The sequence below is a fragment of the Neolamprologus brichardi genome, chromosome 14 (assembly GCF_056152115.1).
Source record: "Neolamprologus brichardi isolate AB-2024 chromosome 14, ASM5615211v1, whole genome shotgun sequence".
Taxonomy (NCBI): domain Eukaryota; kingdom Metazoa; phylum Chordata; class Actinopteri; order Cichliformes; family Cichlidae; genus Neolamprologus; species Neolamprologus brichardi.
Window position 1 is genome coordinate 21339345 of NC_142117.1, and position 15931 is coordinate 21355275.

Genomic DNA, 15931 nt, shown 5'->3' on the forward strand with positions numbered 1-15931 from the left:
GCATTGTGGTTAAATCATGTAGAATAACGGACATGTTTTATTGAAATTGCAATTCTTTTCTTATATTAAAATTTCTTGGGGATTAAATGTGCGGTAAACTTCTTTACACTGACGGGAAGAACAAATTTAACTGGTCAAAATAAGTTTGACACCCTTGTTCTTGATGAACAAAGTGCAATTTGATGTAAAGGAGGATAATTTTGAGCAGGTAGTCATTCAGTTCTCCTCTAATAATAAAAATGTGGAGGCAGAAACTCAACATAATAGGTCCACTTTAAAGAATGAGCCTTGTGAATTTTAGGTAGAAATAAAAATCGTTCTTTACTGGTTTTACCACAAATATTTTTTTTCTTGGATGTTGTCTCACAAATAACTGGCAAATAGTCAAATATTATTGTTAATGAACATTAGTAATATGAGTTTTAGGTATTGCACAGTAGGTCTGCTAAACATGATAGTGTGGCATTTGTGCACACAACTAAAAACATATAGCTGCTGAACATGGCGTGAATTAAATTTCCAGCATTAAATGAGTAATGTGTGACTCCGTTTTTAAGTCAAGGTGTTCTATCAAAGAAATATACTCTGATTAGTATCCGAATGAATTTAAAAGGGGAGTTCATGGACACCGGATGCCTATAAAGTGCCTACTTGTAACATCCACACCAAAGCAGGCATGAATAAGCAGATTATCCTTAGCACTCCCTTTACAAACAGTAGGCAAGTTTATTAGGTTACATTAAAGTTTTATTTGATGATTGGTCATGTGATCTACTGGTCGGGCAGCCAAATCACATTTTGGATTTTAATGCAATTACCAAATGCATCACAATGGAAAATGCAAGAGTATCAACTATAAAAATAGCACCAAAGCACTGAATCCGTCTGCAGTTCTGATCACTTGCTGCTCTTTTTCCAGTTTTCATCTGCTTTGCTGTTAACTTGTTTTAGAGTCTTCTCAGCCACTCCTGCCTGAGCCAAAGGATGAAATTCAAATTTCTATTTAGTTTTACCTTAAAAAGTTATTGCCAAATGGCAGCCAAGTCAAGAAAATCACTGAAGCTTGTGCACTCTGACTGGAGCTACACACGGGAAATGACTTTTCCCCCCAGTTTTAGTTTTTTTTTAGTTTTATGTTTTAAGGCATACAAAGCTAAATATGAATATATGTGTAAAAAGAGGAAAGAGACACCTGAAGGCTTTTGCTTGTCATTTTATTAACAGCACTGTGCATACTTCCAAATTGATATGAGCTTTAAAAACCTTTAAAAAAAAAAAGAAGAAAAAAAAGAAGAAAAAAAAAAAAAAGCTTTTTACTGTTGAGAAGCAATGCAGCCGTGTGGAACAACAGCTCCCTCTTCTGGCAGATAACTGAAATACCCCTGGTTAGCGTCAAGCTCAGAGTCTGAGGCCTGATGAGGCTGAAGAAGCATAGAGGACAGATTAACACAAGCAATACCGCATCATTTTGCCTTCGGAGACCAACAGGTACACATCTATACCAACAAACGCTCTTCCAAAAAACATCTAAAAAACAAAAACATATGGCACTGCTCACTGAATTATTCACATAAGTAAACAAATCCTTTGGAACAAAATACATGTACAGGAATGCAAAATGAAATATAACAGCCATTTTCTTCCTCTTTTCATATCTAACTCTATACAATTTGCTTTTCTTTAGAGTGACAGTATCAAAGCACAAACTGGTATAATGTGCAAAAACAAAACCAACGGTAAATAATACATGACAATGACATGCCATCCTTAATATATAAACACACACTGGTACAGTATTGATGATATGAGGGGAGCTTCCTGTCCATTAAACATCATTCAAGAAGTTTCTCAAGGCAACTAGGAAGAGTAAAAAAAGACCCCAAAATGAAATAAAAGAGGGCGAGACAGCACAAAGCTTCCAGTCAACATGCAGAGACACCCAGAATAAGACAGGGCTGATTTACACGATGCACGCACTCCCAGGGTGGGTGAAATCCCCCCAAAAAACATTCTTCATATGCTGGGAGAGGTTCAGTCAGGGTACCTAGAAGCTGCTTGGAGGAATTCCTCATAATGCATTTGTAATTAGTACCTGGAAATGAAGCTGCTGTCTTTATAGACCTGCAAACACTGGAAATAATCTTTTAAAAAAAACACTAATGTGCAAGTTATGACAAACCAAAATGAGTAATAGGCTACTTGTGTGACTTCATTACGCGGAAACTTTTGGCTACATGTCACCTGGATGAACAGACAGCTGGACAGGTGAGCTGCTGTCTATGCCAATATGAGTCTCTTCTGGGTTTTTTTGCTTTTTTTTTTTTTTTTTTTTTTTTTGGACAGACAGGGTGAACACCACTTGTTCAGACATACATTATTATTCCTGAGTTAGCTCTTACAGTCGGCCCAAACACTGATTTTCTGTAGACTTGGAGGGGTGTGTCAACAAACCCATGAGCCTACGATTAAAAAGCCTCGGCAGTCGCTCCCTTTCAGCAGGACGAACTCCTACAGAGGAAGGAAACCGATGTGAAAAAGAAGCTTGAATCTGTTGCAAAACGTCTGGTTTCCAATCCCAGAACATTTTGCTTGTGATATTACTGTTCCTCTACAGATTCTACTTACAGAGAGTATATTTTATATTTATATATACGTTAAGAAAAAAGAAAAACACTGAAGATTTGCGACCTGATAGAGCTGCATGCTCACAAGTCGCTTGTACTTTCAAGTATGCTACATTACAGACTAGAGAAACACATGATACTGTCACTTTAAAGAAGCAGAATGACGGTTAAACACAATATTCACAATTGTACATTGAAGTCTTAATTGTTTAGCACTAACAACAGTAGCAGCAGTGAAGCACTTCTGAATTAATTATAATAACAATATTTATGATCATATTACAATAATATATTATCAAAGTAAAATCAATGACTTTTTTTGTTGTTGTTTTTGTAACACCGGACTGAGCTGGAGATAGAAATCTGAACCAGTCAGCCTAAGAAGTTAGTCAAAAATAATAATAATAATGATTAAAAAAAAAAGCAAAAAAAAAAAAAAAAAAAAAAGCATTCAACCGCCACGGATCACGCAACACTAGCCTGTCTGTTACTGCAGGGGCGTCAACATTAGTACGTCCTCTAATCTCACTGCCAGGCTCTACAGCTACACTAGGCCCTGACACACAAGTTCGAGCAGTAGTACGTTTACAGAGCACGAGTCTTGAGTACACCGAGTGTAATTCCACATTCATGTTGTACAGGAACAGGGGTTCGTTTTAAGAGCAGGCCATGAGGTGTAGGTCTGGCAGGCGCACACACACACACACACACACACACACACACACACACACACACACACACACACACACACACACACACAGAGCAACAGTCCAGACCTGAAACTATCTTCATGCTACTTTGAAAACAAAACAACAACAACAACAACATGACAAAACAAGCACAGTTTCTAAAACAAAAAAAGTACCAAAGCAACAGTTAATCGAAGGCCATAACAGACTGAATTCCAAATAAAGAAGCTCTGCGGCATGTTTTTTTTTTTTTTCTCCTTTCTTTCCCCCCCCCCCAAACTGCTGCTGACCAACAAACACGGGTGAGGAAGACACCCCGACTCGTCCTCACCCCGTTACAGAAATCTCCCAACCGACTCTTTAACCTGGTCCCATCTGCCCTTTTTTCGCCTGTACCAACCGTGACCCTCAAAGCTGCGATCATTTTCACATACTATATATGCACGTACTGTATATATTACACACATTTAATATATATTTACTCATATATTAAATTTTCATATAGACATACATTTTAGTTTTCTTTGTGAGGTGTTGGTTACATTTTCAGCAAGAGGCTTCAAAATGAAAGGATAAGAATCCATCTCTCCAAGATTCCTACAGAAGCCTTGCAATTATACGGCGTTCCATTATTTGTCGTTGCTCCGCACGGGATGAGTCCTGCGGAGATGTTGTTGAAAACTAAGAGGCCGGCTGCAGCAGTTCAAAGAAGGCCAGACACTGTGAAAGCGTGTGGAGTGCAGGGCGAGAGTCCCGAGACACTGCGAGCTTGCTGAAGTAACAGCCAGTTAAAAATCCACAGGGGCGTAGGGTGTCAGCCAGCACTGGAGCTAGTGCTGCAGGCAGTGGCTTTGGGTTTCGGGCTGGTCTATGCCAGCCTAAACCAAACCAGGCTGGGCCAAGCTAGGCAAAAGAGAGCAAACAGGAGAGAGGCGGGAGGATGTGCTATGTGAGAATGTGCGCGGTAGAGGGAATGGAGACAAATTCGCGCAGGATGTTCTTGGCCATCTCGATATTGTTCTGTGCAATCATCAGTGCTTTCTGGATGTCGTGCTGAGTGTATCCCTGACTCATTAGGTGCTCGATCTCGCTACTGATTTGTGGGTTGGCTTCTCCTCCTGTTGCCCCGCCGCCGAGTGGAGTGGGGGGAACTGGGCTGGCCCGACGCTCGGAATTGATTCGTCTGGGAAGGGGCTTTGGAGGTCTCTCTGGTGCCTCCATTGGATCTGGGAAGGCTGAGGAAATGGGAAGAGTGAAATCAAAGGGTCTGGCTTTGGTGGAATGACAACCAACATAAACTAGTTTTAAACATAACAGCCAGTGTGGGTCAAAGACATAAAAATAAAACTACTGGAAATAATGTGAAAATAATGTGGAAAAAAGGATCTTGATCACTGAGGTAAGCTATGAACTTTTTATCTTAACACACATTTGATGTCCTTTCCAGTGTAGTGGCTTTCAATAAACCAGTCATAAGGGTTCAGCTCAAATCTCAGAGTTAATCAGACTGTGTGAGCACTCTTTGATCCTTAGACATGAAGACTGAAGATGGGAACAATCAGACACTCTGCAATCATCCTCCAGCAGTAAATGTCAAGTCACAACAGAACATAATGAACAGAGTCTCATCAGCAAACACCTGAACACTTAAACTCAGAGGTGGTGCTTCTAACACGGAGTCTCTCCTAAGTGATCTAAAACACTGCTCCCTTTATCTACTCTCTGCTTTAACTTCTTTCTTCAGACCGCGTTGTGTCTGCTGAGGCAAGTACTGCTGTGTTAGCTCCTCGCAGTCTGTGGAGGAAGACGTCTGTGTGGTCACTACGGGTTTCTGATGACACAGCAGGTCATCCCACATCAGGTTGTTTCCACCATTCTGAGGACATTGCTTTGGATTTAAAAAAAAAATCTATTTTAAGGTCACTAATGTAACGAAACAGCTCTCTGTAATTACTGGTCTTTACTTTTCTTTGAATCTGCACGCACCCACAAATGCAGATGATGTGCAGTAAAAGAAATCAATTCATGACAATCAAAGTCCAGAGCCGAGTCTAATATTATGTCCAGAGAGCTTCTGGAAAATCTGCATTATGTTTGGCCCCAGACCAGGAAGCAAAATGCTTTAGCTGACTTTTCAGGCTGTGATCTGGTCAAAGAACTTTTGGACGTCGAGTTATTGATTCATCAGCAGTTTTTGCTGATTTTGAGCCAGAAAGGACGTGAAGGCTGTAGTTATAAAATTGCTATATACAAGTGATTTTAAGAGACAGGCAGTTTCCCTGCAGCTGCTGTCCCAGATGTAAAAAACTTTTAAAACATTTAAAATGTCAAAGCACTTAGTAGAAGTCCATATTTAAGCAAGATAAGCTGAATAACAGATGAAACGCAAGTAGAAATACAACATTAAAATCACCTGTGGCAAGCATGGGTATGTTTACTATGATTTCGGTTCTTTATCAATAAAGAGAAAAAAAACCCACCACAAAACAAAAAAACACTTTTTTAAAATCAATAAACTGTTAAACCTACGCGCTGTCGCTCCAGCATCCGCATCTAGAGAAAGACGATTGAAAGCTGCTGCAGCACATAATGAGGAGGATGAAGAAGATGAAGACAAAGACCCCCCCATTTCTGAAAGGGTCCGTCGGGCTGGAGGCAAAGGCAGTCGGGGTTTTGGGAAATCGTAGCCGTTCTCCTCCTCTTCCCCGTCGTCAGCCTCATGGTCTCTGGGACCGTTACTCACTGGTTGAGGAGGCAAATCTGAATAGTCTGAAAGGAAATCAGAATATGACATCAAACAGAGAGATTAAAATTTTAATACATGCTTGAGACCTTAACCTGTTTAATTTCATCTGGTTAACATTGTCTAAAACAGTTTCAGATAACTCACAAGTGCAGTCAGAAGTATAAGTCACATTTATGTCAATACAGAGGTGTTTTTTCCCCAGGATGTGCAGTGGTGGTTTTAGCAAATAAATAAAACTTCAGAAAATCCAGATGAGGCTTGTCTGATTAAAACATATGATTTTTGCATGTTCAAAGTATTACGTGAAAGTGAATTGCTCTGAACACTGCACACGGCCCCGCCCCACAAAGCCTAGCAGAGATTAGTGGGTCACAAATACCTGAATCTCTCGCTTGTTGTGACCTGGGCTGGGCGTTGAACATGGCTTCATACATTTGGAGTGAATGAGGTACATCGTCCAGAATCAGCCTGCAAGGCAAAAGCAAAAATAAATCAATAGTGACAGTTTATTTTTCTTATGTGCTGCGAGAGAGTAATAGAAAGGCCTGAGTACCGTGTGTTCAGTGCAGAGGCCTGGGTCTGTGTCGGGACTGCTGACACGGGCTGTGGGGGTCTTGGGATTGGTGGGGTCTCCCCCATGAGTGGAGTCGGGATGGGGGGCAGAACGGGCCGAGAAGAGGGGATCATGTACTCATCGTCACTGTCATGTCCTTCATCTCCTCCTGCTGGCCTGGCTGTAGCTGGGGACGCTCTGCAGTCAGATCCAAGAATATTATTTATTAAGCACCATTAATATTATGTAAAATGATCCTTAAAAAAGGTACTGAGTATAAATCAACTTCAAACAAGGTAATTTGTACAGCTTTGTGGATTGCAAGTAAGCAAAGAGCATGTCAGTGATTCAGGAAAGACAAGATCCACTCCACTGAGATGCTTTTAGCAGCACTGAAACGTACCTGTTTGCCAGTGCATAAATGGCGTTGGCTGAGACAGAAGGTTTGACTCTGGGGTTGTCGTAATCTTGACCAACTCCCGTGGAAAAATTCTGAAAAGGAAACAAAAGATGGCATCTTAGAAACACTAAAGACAAATATTTTTATAGTTAAAACTAAGAATCATAAATAAATTAAACACATTAAAGGCAGCTCTTAGGATTTAGACCTGCACAGACATGCCAGTAGTAAAGTAGAAGACTATGTATCAGAATACAGTGGAACCAAAGACTTTAAACTCTCAAAAAAGACTAGGCCTGCTCATCCAAAAAGTAAAAAGCCAACTTGATGTCATTGTCACTGTTTTTGTGACAGATAACATAATTTACTGGAATCCATATAAACAGTATTCTGAATAATTTCAGTTTTGTTTGGAAAGTTAGTAATAACTTTAGTGATGTGTGTGCCAGCAAATGAATCAAACGGCAGTTGAATGTGCTGTGTTTTGTGGTTGCTCTGACCAGCTGGTGGTCCAGACTGAGGGAGCTGTTGTTCTGGGAGTCTGAGCGAGCGTCCATGGCGGAGGGCAGTGCCAAGGGGAGGGAGTGCCTGTTGGAGAGTTCCCTGACACCTGCTCGGAGGTCCCCGCCCAGACAGGGGAATTGGGTGGACGAAGAGGATACCGAAGAGGAGGTGGGAGCCTTGGGAACCGGCCTGGAGGTCCAGTCAGACAGGGGCCGGTTTGGGGGTGTAGGAGGAAGTTTATCGCGAGGGGGCTCCCCGGGTGTGCTGGGCAAGGGCCGCCTCTGAAGCCGTCCATCAGGGGCTGCCCCGGCTGTGTGGGGGCGGTCTGGAGGAGGGGGAGGGGGGAGATCACGGAGTGCTGGGGGAAGGGGAAGAGGCTTGTCTTTGTGATGAGATGGTGCCTGGAGGGAAAAACCAAGGAGGAGGGATCTCAATTAGACTACATGCGATATTAATGTGAAACCAAAGAAAGCTCTGTGCTGTTATCTTCAGTGCTGGAAGTAATCCATTTAGCAAGAAAGCCACTGTTTATGCATTAGTCATCATTTCCAACAATACACGCAACTTAGATGAACAACACCAAGCAAAGATGCTGTTTATCATGTGCAGAATAATCAAGCTTTTCATCTGCAGTTTCATTTTATCTAAATTGAAAAGATAATAAAAATGTGGAAATATGGCAGTTTCCCAGAGAAGGAAATGCCCTGATGATTGTGACCGCCATTTTTAAATTCCTTACCTATATGAAGGAGAATTATGCGTGGGTTCTTCTGAGCGCATAGCTAGTCTATTTTTCAATTTTAGGCTTTTCCCCCTCCCCCTTCTTACCTGCTCGGACTCTGAACCCACCACAAAAGTTGAGTAGATTAGGATTAGGCACCCAGTAAGGCATGACACACTCTACTGTACATAGACTGGACATCAATATTAGACTTGTACGTTTTTAAAATCCCTTCTTGTGTACATTTAGTTACCTTACTGCTGACTCCAGGGCTGGAGGCACCAGGGGGGTTGGGAGGTCTCTGCGGTAATAGGTCTAGTCTGGGAGGCACTGGGGGAAGAGAGGACTGAGGAGTCCCAGACATAGGTGATGGGGGACGCTCCACCTGGATGACGCACAAAAGAGCCAAACACAGATTTCATCTGATCAGCATTATTCAAACACAATCAGACGGAGTCCAAATGCCACTTCTCATTTTGCAAATATCACAAATCTCCTCTCATATCTCTGCAATAACTTCAGGCCAACTGAAAACTCTGATAACCTTATAAGGTTACTTTACAGCACTGTCCTATTAGAGCTTTATTTTTTCTGCAGTTCCTCTTGTTTCAACACAGATGAAACAAACAAGTACGCACAAGAAATGAGTAAATATAGAGTAAATGGTCAAAGAGGTCAGGCCAGCAATCAAAGCCAAAGAAATTCCCGGGACCACATCAAAGTGTGTATGATCTCAGGTATTCGCCTGCTCTATAAACAGATTAATGCACACAGAGTTTCTCAGAGGTACATAAAAGATGTAAGACAGGAGAATGCCCCACATATCAAATACAAAGAGGCACAAAAAGCTGCTACCTTGGTGCCATGAAAGACGGAGATGAAAGACTTTAGATAGGAGATGTGAGCTTGAAGCTCAGAAGAAGTGAAAAGGCCAGGGCAGGGAGCGTTTCATCTGCACAGGGTCTCTCAGAAAAGCAGGGGATAAGAGGACAGCAGGAACCTGTGAGGTGCACTCTGGGTGTTAAGTGCCTCAACGTTTTATGAATAGAAAAAGACCAGAATAGCTCACCCAGTGCCACGACTGGAAACTTTGAGTGAAGTAACTTTTTTTTAGTAAAGTCCAACTCCTGTCACCATCTTACCTTTGTGCAGGCAAGTTTGCTCATTATTAGATGAGGGTCTTCAAGTCTGTCATCGTCATCATCGTCGTAGCTGGGTGAGGGTGCACCCTCAGCCCCAAATGTGTTCTTGGAAGACCCTCCGCTGTTGTCCTTTGGGTCAAAAGGATCCACAACTATCGGCTCCGTACCCTTAATCTCACAGCGACAAAAGGGACATCCTGTTCCCTGACCTTCTGACTCCTGCAACACAGGCCAAAAGGCAGATGGTTAGAGCATGCAGAGATGAGAAAAGGGTTTTTTTCTTTTTGTGTCTGACATGTCTGAATAAAAGAGCACTTCAATAGACAGTTTGAGTTATGACACATGAACAACCCACACAAACCCCCCTGCATACACCCACTCTTGTACCTGCCAGGCAGTGAGACAGGAAGTGCACATGAGATGACCACAGGGCTCAATCTTCACATCCTTGTCGTTCTCGGCACAGATCTTACAAAGCTGGAAAGTGGAGCCCATCTCACAGTACAGCTCATATTGTTCCTGCGGGGAGAAAAAAAAACATGACAAGACGGTAACATCACACAGGAACAACAGCACCTGAGATCCTTTTGAAAGAAAAAAAAAAGGAGAAGAGAAAAAAAAAGCCTGGAAGGATCTAGAGCGATAGATAGTTGTGGGGGTGTAGTTTGAGTTTCAGTCCAGTGGCTGCAAAATGAGTCTGTTCATTGTACTTACAAAATTCTGAGAACATGTATGAGTCTGAAAAGATCTTCTACAGTATTTAAAACAAAGTTATGAATAAAGATGTTGATAATACTCAAAATTCTTTAGGACTCCCGCTGGATGCACTGCTGTAAGAGTGTGATCAATACTGGATCCCATTTATTGGAACCAATCTTATTAACAGATGTATAAATTGTTTAAATCCTTTGTTTAGTCATCCAAACGTAACAAACCATTTTAACACTGCAATAAAATAAAAAGCACACGAAAAAAAACCCCAAATGCACAGGGTTTTCAAGGGTCTTAGAAGAAGGCTGCTCTGACCTGGGTGACTTTGATATGGTCTTGAGGCGAAGGCTCGCACAGTCCTGTCAGGTCAGGATTTTGAGTCCGGCCATCAGGGAATAAATAGCTGCAGATGTAGAGACACAACAAATTAGTAAATCTATATAAAGTATCCCTGGGTATTTTGGCAGGTATGTTAATTTAGAAGTAATGATCATTATTAGTTACTGCAATTATGTGGCATGTATACCTAACAGGCTGCAGTAATGAAAACATCTGTTCAGTCCATTCATTCGCTACGAGTTTGTGCATGTACAATACGTGAGTGTTTTCTAAATGAGTCAGACTCTGTAATTACCATTTGATAAATGTTTCGAAGATAGAGGCGATACAGTTTATAAGCTTTGAAAAGTTTTCAAGATTTCCCACTTGAAATCACCATTTGATTACATGGTGGAACGGACCAACTATAGCTGTTATTAAACAAAGGAATCAGCGCTGGCTTAAAAAAATGAGTTTTACGCCAGTCAGCTAAATCAACAACTCTATTGTGGTTAGAACACTGGAATGATGGGAACATGTAAAATGATATGTCTGAATTGGCTTAGAGCAAATCTCACACACTAAACTGTGCAAGCTTTGTAGGAAGACAGGACAGAACAGGAGAAAGAGAGAAAAAGAGGCGCTCTGCAAGTAAAAATTACATCGAATCAAGGGAATCAAGACTGTGAACCAGTGACAAAGACAAAAAACGGAAGCTCAGACAGAGGTCTGGATGGAAAGCTGCAAGAAAATGACATGATTTTAGTGAGGCTCACAAAATGCCAGTTGACTTACAATCCTTCCCTGAAACCATCAATGAGAGCCTGGAAGAGGGGTTTATTATGGGGAATGGTCTGGAGTATATTTCCATCTGCAGTCACGTAGCCAATAGCCCACTGGCCCAGTCTTGTGCAGCTCAATCGGAAGATGTAACTGAGAAGAGAGGGAAATTGTAAATAAGAAGAGCTCGAATGGTGTTAAATGGTCAGATTTAACTCTGAAAAAAGTAATAAAATACAATGAGATGAAATGTAGTAAAAGGGCAGCAGTGGCTGCAAAATGTGCACAAGAAATACCTTCAAGTAAGCACAATCCAAATGAAAATATGCAGGCTGCATAATAAACATGCATAACAGAATGTGGCAAAATCAGCTACTTTTTTCTAATTTGCATTTTCATTACAATACTGAACACATATATGCATAAATATATACTAGATCATAGGATACACATCACAATCCACACATTACATTCCGTGTATATAACACATTATAGAAACATTAAAGCAGCTGCGTTTACACCATTGCCGTAGTTACCATTCGACGTTGCTAAAGAAGACAACTGGGACAGAACTGAGTGTAGGAATGACAGAGACACAAAACCCATCACTGCTTATCAGAATAAAAGATCAATAACTAACATCAACCGCAACTAAAAGATCAATAACTAAAATCAACCGCAACTAAAAGATCAATAACTAACATCAACCACAACTGGACTAATACTGGTTCATAAGAATGACACTGCTGTGGAGCTGGAGGTGAATGCACAGCATGTTAGATCAGATAAAAATAGCCGTTTGTGCCGTGGGATGGACAGTGGAAAGGCAAGAACAAAACTGAAGAGATAAGAGATGGACCACTCCCCCCGCAATATGCACTTCTCTAGTTAACTGCACAAGCTGACCAATTTGTATACAGAAATGAAAAAAAAAAGGAGACAGCATAAATAGGCTTGCTCATTAGAAATTGGCAAGAATAAGTGTTGGTCAAAGCCTTGATGTTTAGCACAGAACTGTTGTACCCATAGTACCAACAGCATTCTCTTAATGGCACACAGTAATTTAGAGCGTCAAAAACGCTGGACTCACATCAACCAGTAACTACTGCTCCAATGTCAACGTGGCCCTACATGGACCAGGCCTGAAAAGTGACATCAGCTTTCAGCATACAATCAGGCCATTGATGCAAGGTACCAGTGCCATGCTGCCCTGGGTTCCTCACACACAAACTAAAACACATGAACACACAAACTTTTGCATTAATTGTGAGTGAATCTGGCATTAAGGTTAAAACTGTGCCCTCTCTGTCCTCTACCAGGGACAAAAATAGGACCTAGGTGCAACTATGCAGTTGCCAATAGACACAGAGTGGTGAGTTGATGTGTGAGATGTGTGTCTAATAATGGACAGAATCATGTTGCTTAGTGCTAAAATATATGCTGATAGAAAACTAAACTGTAAAAATACATGCAATGAAAGGTCACCGTAATGGTAGAAACATTTTGGGTATGAACTGCATTTAGAAATGGGCAGTTATGCTTTATGTATGCACTGCACTGTGCAGTGCAGTGCAGTGAATATGCGTTCTGTGTAGGGCTGCATGAATAGCAAAACAAGGTTTTTTGTTTTGGCCCCGTGTTGCATATTCTGCTTTTGCACCCAGCACAACGCCATTTTTCACCAAATTGTGCAATATGTCCAAGTAAAGATCTACAGATTACAAGAGACTGTAATCTGTAGATCTGTAGACTGTAAAGTTACCAAGCAACCACAAGGTGGTACTGGTAAAAAGAAATGGTGATGCTCGATTAAGTTCCTATACAATTATCTATCTATCTATCTATCTGATATAGCTAATGCTTTATGAACCATGTTAGACATTCAGTGTTGATGAATAGTCTGGTGTGGATGTCTGGTATCATGATATCTCACCTGCCAGGCTTGTGAATGAACTTTTGAAGCCGAGCTTTGACCTCATCGTAGGTGAGGAAGGCCATGTACCCCGGGTGAGTAACTGCCAAGCTGTTCCAGTTCCGCAGCAGGGATGACCAAGGCTACACACACACACACACACACACACACACACACACACACACACACACACACACACACACAGAGAGAAAGTGAGTCATCTGATGTGTGAATGTACATGGCAGTAACAGAGTGAGCACAGCAAAAGTGAAATATATTGCATCAGGTTTAAACAACTGTTCGGCAAACCTCATTGTGATGTACAATGACCGGGATCAAGCTGCGCAAAAAGGTATTTTAAGCAAAGCAACTCATTTGGCACCACCTGGATCACAGAATGAAGACTCCTAGACTTTAGTAGACTGCTTTCCATAATGTACATTCAAAAAAAAAAGAGAGAGAAAAGCCTGGCTTATAGGAGCTCATGTTTCTTTCTTTAAAGGCGACCTGACCCACATCCAGAAACGCTCACAATAACTAGTAAAAATTTAACATGAAGAAGAATAGGGAGAGAGAAAAAAATCATGCTACTCCACAGCACACTCACTGAATGCATGCTGTGGTGAGTAGGTGGTTCTGCAATTGCTATCGTTAGTCTGTCTGATGTGTGAAAGGAAGCAGAATTAACACATATGACACTTAACATGAGCTGCAAAATTGAGGAGATGCAAACATGTTAATGGACACCCATCCAGTCCTCTTTCAGCATCACAATAGTTGATGAAATGAAAACCTAACATTGCCAGTTGCCTAGTCCAGCTCCAGCTCCACCCTCAATCTAACCTTAATCACAGAGAGGGGGAGCTGGACATGGTCCAGCGCCGCCCATTTGGCTCTGCAGTAAGCAGCACTTAACACAGGAAGTGACAAGTCAAAATTGTCTCCTCTGGACTCTTTTCTGGAATATATTTTATCACATGTCTGTTGTATGCTTTAGTATTTTTTTTCCTAACAGACTGCACTAAATAAGTGCAATAAGGTCTGATGAGTAAGATTATATCCAGCAACTGTACAATTACTTTTCAGGTACATCTTAATGGCATTTGAAGGGCAGCTCATCCTAAACCACTCCGTTTTCACCTAAGAATGCATGTTCTCTTATATCTGCCCATTTATAATCAAATCAGAATTCAGCCTAAAGATATTGCATGAAGAGAGATGAGATATCTGAGAGGGCTTTTAAAGCAATATAAAAAATAAATAAAAAATAACAGTCTGCTGCATATCAAGGACAGAGCTTAAAATGGCCACAGGCTCACTTCCTCTTCTGCGTTTGAGGACATTTAGAGGAGGACGTTTTTGTAAGAGGGAGTGCCATAGGAAATGTCTGTAATCTGTTTAGGCTTCATTAAGCCTGTCAGTAACATACACATAAGTAGGGGTGATGTCACTGAGGAATAAACATTAGCTGTTGCATACAAGAAATTGTGGTTCACTCGAGAGATCAGTGGTTCTCATTTGATACAGTTTTAATTGCAATACTGATGCAAAGAACTTGTACTACAAAATACAGATAAGCCCTGAAGAAGGTAGATAAATGCAGCCTTTGTGCTCCCCTTCCCAATATCCTTTGCTTTTTTCTTTTTATCGGTCCTCATTCTATACTTAGAGAAATTTGCAGCACCTGCACACCAGAAGTATATGACAAAATGGCACAGAAACAAATGCGCTGCTTCATGATTGTGAAATATAAATTGTGGGTTGCATTTAGCCCTTTACCTCTGACACACGATGCAAGTAGACAACCAGTAATATGAGCTATAAAACACTAATTTAGGGGATAGCAAAATAAATAATAGCAAAATAAAACTGTTTAATTTCTTAATCTCTCAAAGATTTCATGTCAAAGAAATTCTACTTCTACTCTTCTACTTTCAACCTTGCTACTTATTACTTTTCTGGAAGTAATAAAATACCTCAGGGAAGCACATTTAATGACTCTTTGAGAAAGATCGCAGTGTCGCTCTCTAGCACAAACAGATTTATCTAGGCCACATGATGCAACAACAGATGCCTATTAAAGAGTGCAAAATAATTCCCGAACATATCCTTGTGTACTGGCTGGGCAGAGAAGGAGGAAACTTTCATTGTCAGTGCTGTCTGATGGTGTATATACGTCAACAGACATCCTGCTAATAAGTTGATAGAGTTAGCTGGAAAAAAAGATGCAGCTGATTAGTTTAAGTTCATTATGTTCTGCTTAAATGAAATCTGTTTCCTAGACCAAGGCTAACAAACCCCTAGGAATTACTCTCCATCTTGGTCTTCTCTGTCTCTCTCTTCCTTTGCACATTTCTGCTTTCATTAGCTCAGGAGACCACTATAAAACAAAGAGAAAGATGCAGTGTGCATCTGTGTGATATCTACCTGAAATAGCCTGGTGAATATGTCAAACTCAAAGACGGAGATGTAGTCATTGCAGGTTAGATCTATGGTGGACTTTAGGGCCATAGCTTCCAGCCCAGAGCTGATGGGATGAAACTCATGGAGAGACTGACGGAATACCTTCCAAGGCACAATGGTTCTGTAACACACAAAACACACATTGGATGATGACATCCCCTCAAAAAAAAAAGTGTAATAAAGCATCAAAAACTCAAAGCTCATAAATAATAATTCTTAAATGTAGGCTACCAGCATGCTGTCTTGCACAATGAAGGTAAAGGTGCAATAAGAGTTTTGGTTTTAACTTGTGAAATGCATGTAGCATTTCACAAGAGCATTTTACAAGTTATGGTTGGTATGTCTGCATCTAACACGCAACCCATACC

General features: G+C 41.0%; 1 protein-coding gene across 1 annotated transcript in view; it reads right to left on the bottom strand.

The window, feature by feature from the left end:
* Positions 1 to 3077: 3077 nt before the first annotated feature.
* cbl (Cbl proto-oncogene) overlaps positions 3078 to 15931 on the bottom strand; it is a 33803-nt gene continuing 20949 nt past the window's right edge. Inside the window, exons 5-17 of the mRNA XM_035909767.2 lie at positions 15528 to 15684; positions 13122 to 13243; positions 11204 to 11341; positions 10406 to 10493; positions 9767 to 9898; positions 9380 to 9598; positions 8491 to 8622; positions 7513 to 7917; positions 7016 to 7104; positions 6613 to 6810; positions 6439 to 6527; positions 5843 to 6082; positions 3078 to 4548 (exon numbers count right to left, since the gene is read on the bottom strand). Coding sequence (XP_035765660.1) covers positions 4259 to 4548; positions 5843 to 6082; positions 6439 to 6527; positions 6613 to 6810; positions 7016 to 7104; positions 7513 to 7917; positions 8491 to 8622; positions 9380 to 9598; positions 9767 to 9898; positions 10406 to 10493; positions 11204 to 11341; positions 13122 to 13243; positions 15528 to 15684 — 2299 coding nt within the window. The 3' untranslated portion in view covers positions 3078 to 4258. The remainder of the gene's footprint in view (positions 4549 to 5842; positions 6083 to 6438; positions 6528 to 6612; positions 6811 to 7015; positions 7105 to 7512; positions 7918 to 8490; positions 8623 to 9379; positions 9599 to 9766; positions 9899 to 10405; positions 10494 to 11203; positions 11342 to 13121; positions 13244 to 15527; positions 15685 to 15931) is intronic.